The 8,027-nt window shown below is 37.8% G+C and overlaps 1 protein-coding gene across 1 annotated transcript; it reads left to right on the top strand.

The window, feature by feature from the left end:
* The first annotated feature begins 488 nt into the window (after positions 1-488).
* LOC117416920 (von Willebrand factor C domain-containing protein 2-like) lies at positions 489-5,944 on the top strand. Its single transcript, XM_059034912.1, has 3 exons — positions 489-1,531; positions 5,019-5,148; positions 5,445-5,944. The coding sequence occupies exons 1-3, from the start codon at positions 1,199-1,201 to the stop codon at positions 5,630-5,632; spliced, it is 651 nt and encodes a 216-aa protein (XP_058890895.1). The 5' UTR covers positions 489-1,198; the 3' UTR covers positions 5,633-5,944.
* The last annotated feature ends 2,083 nt before the right edge of the window (positions 5,945-8,027 follow it).

The following is an 8,027-nucleotide window of genomic DNA, read 5'->3' as shown; positions in this document are numbered from 1 at the left end:
TGTAACCAGTATAAACATCCCTGTCTCCGTGGAAAATATCGCGAGATCGTCAACTTGGTGGATTTCTAAAGGGTCAGCTCATCCTGTGAAATTGCAGATTAACACCACAAACTGAATACACATTCCTGTAACAATAACATTTTTTTAAAAAAAAATAGGTTATGCTTCATACACAAAATGATAAATGAATAACTACATGCCTGTCTGAAGTTTTCAAAAGCACATTGCTATTTCGGTACATACTGTACAGACGGTAGAGCTGTATTTAAACCATTAAGGACGCTAACAGAAATAGGCAGGTACCATGTGGAAACAACAACATAAAAACTGCAAGTTATTTAAACATTGCAAAACTGAAAACAACGAATCCCTAAACTGCATTATATTTGCGGGAGGAGTTTCAACCATTATTCCTTTAAATATGATTCCTAAATAAAAAGAAAGACGCATGCTCCCTTCAGACAGTGCAATTCCGTTTCTAAAACCTGTTGGCTGTGTTTAATGTTAAGAATTTGGACTGCAGACAACTCCCTACGGGTTTGAATGTAGACAATCACGTGGCCCAGGCTCTGCTTCAAATGCAACCCCAGCAGAGAGAGAAAGCACTTCAATTGTAACTCTAACTTTCCAGGGACATGGGGCCAGAATACGTACAACAACACAGTACTTCATCGAGATTCGTCTAATCAAACGCCACTTACAGGATACAGGCGAGCAGCAAAGCGGTTCAGTGCACATTATTCATGTGGATTCATCTCCAGTTAATGAGGATAGGTCATCACAATCATAATACCTGGGGGAAAACAAGAAAACTGCAGGGGAACAAACTTCCCTGCACATCACACGCAACGAACAAGGGCATGTAAACAATGTTGGACATTTGTTATATGTTTGCTTTTTTTAACTTTTGAAGATACAACGCAACGCAGCTTTTGTTTTGGAGCCAAAGGGACTGTATGGTTTGAAAGACTGACGCGTTTATATACAGATAAGAGTTTTACTCTAAGGCGAAGCTAAACTTGGAAATCTGTCTTTGTGGTCAAGATTGGATAACAAAAAAGAGTTCTGCCCACTGTAACTCTCAAAAGGGCAACTTTAATTGATATATTGTCGAAATAATATAATAGCTAGACACAAGACAAAAGAGCAAGACCGAATCATTTATTTAGCTTCTTGTTTAATTTTCTTTGGTTCTAAGATGTGCGTTAAAGCAGTTAATGCTCTTCATTCCTTACTTTTGCTAGCGCTGTGCTTGCAGTGCGCCTCCGGTTTTTCCGTGGCGGGGCAGGTGAACACCTGTGAGGCCAATGGCAGTGTCTATTATGTAGGCGAGTGGTACTTTCTGGACTCCGATCACTGTACCCAGTGTGAGTGCACTGTCGAAGGAGCGGCCTGCGCTAGAACCGAATGCACCTCTCTGCCCCCAGCTTGTATCCATGTCAGCCACTACCCAACCGACTGCTGCCCGAGGTGCGAGAAAATAGGCTGCGAGTACAGGGGAGAGGTCTTTGAGCTCGGAGAACAGTTCCAGGTGAAATACATTATTATTATTATTATTATTATTATTATTATTATTAGTCGTAGTAGTAGCCATTGACTCCTATAGCGGCTGTCATATTTGCATTATAATCTTGCAGCAGAAAATGTAAGCTCTATAGTTTACCCTTTTAAAGTATCTGTTTAGCTTCTTATCATACAGCGTATTGTATAACGCATTACTGATATAGGTATAAAGCGCCTGTGGGTGTATATATACACAGGAATGCAAGCAAACACTGCCAAACATATCTGTTATAATAAAACACACACTAAATAATTATAATTGCTTTTATAACTAAACAGGATTGTGGGACACTGCAGTTTTAAAGGTACTTTGAAAACCTCTGTTGTTGTTCTAGTAAATTGCAACTTTTACTGTTTATTTTTTTCCCCCCTTTTAATAATTTACCAAATTTCTGCTAGAACAAAAGTTTGGAAAAACAGGCCATTGAATGTTTAATGATCCACTGTATCTTCTACTTTCAAACTGTATAAATCTGTGTTAACTATAAAGCACACCTTGCGGTTTACAGCCTAATTCATTTTATAAATAGTATGATGTTTTATGTACATAATACATGAATAAATAGCTGCACAAGGTTATAAAGATAAGAAAACCAGACTGAATAAAATGCCATAGAAATAGCATCGTGATGTGTACTACTAAAGGAGAGTGCTTCTGCTGCTGTGAGTGTCTAGGCTCAACTCATAAATCTTGTTGTGTAATAATCATTCAAACTAAAAGCACATTCCCTGTAAAAGCCAAAGCGAGGAAGGTATTATCTGGGATTTTAATGCCATTAAATCTGGGCTTGTATTCAACATGCAATCTAACAAAAGAATTCCAGGAAAAGACTGATTGAGAATCAGATATAATACAACTTGACCAACTTGGAAGCTGGTTTGCATCGCCTCCTATGAACACATGGTGTGTGGTTGATGGCTTTTTTATTTGTTTGTTTTATATTCGTATTTCCATGCCAATGCCTTTGAAACAGTTTTGTTAATGCACTTGGCCCCTATGAATACAGCTGTGCCATTTATAAATCACAGATATCCTTCGGTTTGAATTGCTTTATGCAATGTTTGTACCACATTGTCCCCAAATGGTATCAATACTATAAAAAGAGAATTTACATGTAGTATTATGTTTCTTATTGACTGATGCAATCCAAATGGGTTCCCTGGTGCTGTGAAATACTCAAATAAAATCCAGCTGTGGTTTATCCCCACAGGGTATAATATGATCAAATCAACCCCTTAGTATGTCAGGCATGGGATATGTGGGGCTATATTCACAGTGTGCGTATATACCGGGTGCTGCAGTAGCACACCAGGGATGAAAATGCATTTTGCCATATATTTAATCTGGGACCAAGGAAGAATGAATTAAATCCCTCATTAAAAATCCAATGCAAAGTGCTTGAAGTTAAGATACTTTTGCAGTAGTGAGTTAGACATAAAATCTATACTGGTGGACAGATTACAATAATAATAATAATAATCTTTAAAGAACCAGTTCATTTAAATGAAGTGTTACCGTAGGTAAATGGCAGCTTTTTTTTATTTATTCAAACACTTCAGATAGATCTAAAGTGCTGTCAATCCTCCACTTCTCAAAATCACATGAATGTTTATTTTAATTCTCATCCATTAACTAGATCGCTAAAAACATGAGCCTACATGGGAAGCAGGCAGTCAAGTGTGAACGACGAGGATTAATTTCCCTTTAGCATGCAGATCCTGCCAGTGTGCCCTGCTTCCTTTATGCTCTTAAACTGAGTGGATTTGAATACCATTTATTGAAGTAACTGTTACAATGCATTTATTCAATCATTTAAGATCACACTGGTCACTTCATCATGCAAAAAGTAGCTAAGCTGCTACAGCTGCAGCAGACTATCAAAAGCAGATGGGTGTTTTAGTCCTAGTGTGGTAGTGTAGTTATAATTATCTTAAATGTGCAGACTGTTAAACAAAGGAGATACAAAATATTCATATGTGGACAGTAATGATATGTCAGAAAATCGGTTCTTGTAAAACCATTGTCCATTAATTCTAAATGAACACTCTGCACTGCCCTATTGGCTTGTTCGCTATGTGAATGTACAGAAGTGAGCTTTATTGGCCAGTGGTTGACCGCAGCTGGATTCAATTATTGTATTTAATTATTTATAATGAGAACCCCTGTAACAAATACCTTTTGTGCATAGTTCTTCATGGAGATGGGGAGGGTACATTTTATGAAATATTTTATAGTCCATTTAACCAAACCTCAACCTTGGCAGTTTTATGAAATATGCTTCAAAATCACATTACGGTCTCGTATTGTACAGTATTTATGAGTAAATAGCTGTCCCTTGTTTAACAGGGACCCCTGCTGTTCGGATTTTAAATTGCACCATTATTAGAGAACTATAGATTGAGAGAGAGAGAGAGAGAGAGAGAGAGAGAGAGAATATAAATGTTTGGTTTGCTGTAACCCAAACCAGGTTTCTAACGCTGTGTAGGTAGGAAGGAGATTTTTAAAATATATTTTCTTCTCAACAATATACAAGTTAAATAATAAAGATACAGCTTTCTGGTTTATGTATTAAACTCTATAAGAGAAACGGGCTGTGTTGTTTTTTTTTTTCTAGGACTGTAATACAAATATGAGAAAAAGAGTGTGAAAAAGTATTTGGGTAAGGGTTATAATGAGGGGTAGGACGGGTTACAGCAAACCAGCATTTATTTTTTTTAAGTTTAATAATAATACTGCACTTTGCCAAATGTTGTACCTAATTGGTTTAGTTTAGGAGATTTCTAAGTTATCTATTAGTAACAAACACATGCTTTTTACTTGCTAAAAACTGCTGTTGTTCATTCAGATTTGTAGAATGACTTCACCCAGCCACAATGCTGAGCCATTTCCATCATGAGAATTTGATGACAGAACTGTTCAGCGTCACCTTATTTAATATTTTAAACTTCAGAGACATACATGTATCCACTCACAAATTGGCACCTAGCAAATAGGAACAAAAAATAATTCTCAAATCTTGACATATTTAAACAGTCTTTTAAAGTTCCCCTTAATTAAACCATCACTGCTATATTAAACTGGCTGAGGGCTGTTTGAGGTTAAATGAGAACGGCTTTAATCAATTACAGTTTCATGTAATGCCAAATTAATACAATTATTCGTCTTAGAAAAGACGCTGTTGTTCGAAAGGCTAGGTGACACAGTTAATTAACCCTAGCATTGCACCCAAGGTATCCATGATTTTAATCTGGTTCACATGTAGGTCAGTAAAATCACTTTGCTGGTCTCACCAGTCCTCAGGGCACAGTAGTCCACATCATAAAACAATCCTGCAGTTTGCACAGTTCTGTACATTGGTAGAGCTAATGGTGAAGCTTGCATAGACGTTGCATACCTCAGTTTGTGGTGCTTGGTGTACTTGCACGTCTTTTAGCAGCTGGTCTCTGTCTTGCAGCCCTCGGAGTGCGAGCAGTGCACCTGTGACATGGACGGCATCGCCCGCTGCCTGGTGGCAGATTGCGCCCCTCCTCCCTGTGTCAACCCTGTCTACGAGAAAGGGAAGTGCTGTCCAGAGTGCAAAGAAGGTAAAGGGAAAACTGCATTCTTGTAATGTCATCTGGAAACAAGCAGCAGTTAAAGCACATTGAAACTACAGTTTATTTTATATACAGTAGGTAAGCCGGTAGTAACACCCACATTTACTGTTTAAAAATGTAATTGATTTTAAAAAGGTTTAATGCCATCATAATACATTACTACAGTATAATGGTAAATCTACAGTAAAGTAAAATGACAAGAGAGAATTATAAGTACAGTAAACTACATGATTACTTTGTAGACGTACCATGGTAAATATGTTGGTGTTCTGCTCAAATTTCAGGCCCAAATTGTTACGCAGACTCTTCCCAGACACAAGTGATCCCAGGAGGGGAGCCAGTGTGGATCGATTCCTGTACCAAGTGCCGATGCCACGACGGGCAGGATGCGGGCTACTGGGAGGGCAACCGTGTGGCCCAGTGTGTGCGAGTGCAGACCTGTACTCTGGATGATGGGGATAGCCACAACTGACTGGGTTACTTAATTACACACAAACTTTAGTGCTAACTGGACTATGTAGGAAAAACAATCACAATGTTAGTATCACTGTGTATTTCTAAGGAAATAGCTTAAAACACGAAATATATCTTGGATGATTTAGCTCTGTTGCACATTACAATGTATACTAAGTTTCCACTAACCTTAAAAAAAACAAAACAAAACAAAAAAAAAACCTAAACACTGCATTTATAGTACATGGTTTCTTTGTCGTCTTACATCAGCCAACAAGAATACAAATGTTTTTCTACTAAATATTTTAAATAAAAGATGGTTTTCCTGTAAGTTTGTCATTGATAACCGTTGTTCTTACTTTCACAGAGGCTGTTCCATGTAAAGTAGAAAGCAGATAACATTTTAAGCAACAGCTGACTTCCAAACCAAACCTTTTGTAAATAGCCCTGAATCTAATTCTAGATCTTTGACTTTATTTTCGGAGACAAAAATCCAACTTCCCCTTTGCGTATAGTTACAGAGAATCCCTGGTTATGCTGGCGATACTGGCACTGTGTAGTTATTATTTAACTATAGTATATTGGTTTGATGGGTGTTGTTTAATGTGAAACAACATGAATTCAAAGCATTTCCTGAAGCAAAATGCAGTAATGAGATGTTTTAAATAATGATAGTGCACTTGACTTAGTAAACCTGATGTTGTAATTCAACAAGATACAGTGCACTCTGTTTACAAGAATCACCCCAGATGATTTGATTCTTATAAGCGGTTGATTCTTAAAAGCGGACCGATATGATTACTGTGGTGCAGAATCGGTATGTTGGTATGAGAATATGAGCTTGTTCCCTGGCTGCAGTGTAGGGTTGACCACTAGATGTCACAAGTTCCCACATGTATGCACACCCACGAAAGATCCACAGCTGCTTTTCCTTTAACGAATTAAGGATAATGGTCAATTGGTTAACTGTTAAATAATTGGTTAATGGCACCTCGATAAAAAGGGCTTAGCCGACAGCTTTGTGATGGGGGCATAGAGGAGTAAGGAAGCAGAAGGAGGTAAACAAAACATGAGTAAGACATCTAATGTTTGTTCCACACAAAGTGGTGTTTACTTTGTGCGCCAACTGAGAGCTTGGTTTATTTTGTTGATTTTATTAGCGTTTTTTTTCGTCACTGTAGTGTAAGAAAAATAAAACCAACACCGGTTTAAAACTGTAAATCAAGACTCCAGCCTGATAATTTACACTGTCCTCGGCCACTCTGTCGCATTACAATTAGCAAAAGCATGCCATCAGCAGTTTAAATACAGTATACAGATGTCAATGGTGCTCAATCACGAAGGACAATACATCAAAACAAGTCCTTGTGGGTAAGCAGCTTGTTGTATGGTCACGATTATGTTTACTCAAGGCTGCAGAATCCTATTTTACTACAGTATACTTGAGAAGCGATCGTGAGGGTACCTGGTTTAACTGCGTGCGGTGTTGCGTCTAATGGCCTTTGAATTAAAATGACATTACAGTACAGTATTTCACTGTCAGGACTACCACTGCATTTAAGCATCTGTGTCTTCCTTATTTTCTGTTGCAATGCAAATCTCAAGAGTTTTTCATTAAGCAGAAATGCAAAGCTCTGCAACCCCCACCCCCTCCTCCTCCTCCTCCTCACCGCAATCCCACTCCCTCTACATGCATACCACACGATAACACTGCTGTACTCAGTATGTATTCAATGAATGTGTATTCACTTTATTGAACCAAATTTTCACTAATAGAACACAAAAAACATACCTAGACAATGTAGTGGTGCAGTCATGTTTGATTACAAACAATGCACTGTTTCCTGCATCATTGCACTAGCCATGCAGTAGCAGGTGGAGTAGTGGTTAGGGCTCTGGACTCTTAACCAGAGGGTCGTGGGTTCAATCCCCAGTGAGGGACACTGCTGCTGTACCCTTGAGCAAGGTACTTTACCTAGATTTCTCCAGTAAAAACCCAACTGTATAAATGGGTAATTGTATGTAAAATTAATGTGATATCTTGTAACAATTGTAAGTCACCCTGGATAAGGGCATCTGCTAAAAAATAAATACTAATAATCACACGAGATGTGATCAAATTCAAAAACAGCTTTTATTGGCTGTACACGTCATTGCACTTGATCAAATACCGTTTGCCCCGAAATGATTCTTATAAGCGGATTATTTGATACTTACAAGCAGAGTATTTTACATTGGTTGGTATAGGAATTATTTTGTTTCAGTGGTTTTGATCACTATATGCAGTTGATTCTTATATCAGTGATTCTTATAAACTGAGTGCACTGTATATTGATTGCTTTTATAACCTGTTTATTTGTGACTCAACTGAACAACATAACGTTTGTAATTTAAAGAGAAACACCTTTTTATTT

The sequence above is a fragment of the Acipenser ruthenus genome, chromosome 12 (assembly GCF_902713425.1).
Source record: "Acipenser ruthenus chromosome 12, fAciRut3.2 maternal haplotype, whole genome shotgun sequence".
Taxonomy (NCBI): Eukaryota; Metazoa; Chordata; class Actinopteri; order Acipenseriformes; family Acipenseridae; genus Acipenser; species Acipenser ruthenus.
Note: the sequence above shows the minus strand (reverse complement) of the source record. Positions and strands in the feature narration are given on the sequence as shown.

Coding starts and splice junctions, on each gene's coding strand:
- LOC117416920 (XM_059034912.1), top strand. CDS start 1,199: ATGTGCGTTAAAGCAGTTAATGCTCTTCATTCCTTACTTTTGCTAGCG. Junction 1,532..5,018: donor AGCTCGGAGAACAGTTCCAG/GTGAAATACATT, acceptor TCTGTCTTGCAG/CCCTCGGAGTGCGAGCAGTG. Junction 5,149..5,444: donor CTGTCCAGAGTGCAAAGAAG/GTAAAGGGAAAA, acceptor CTCAAATTTCAG/GCCCAAATTGTTACGCAGAC.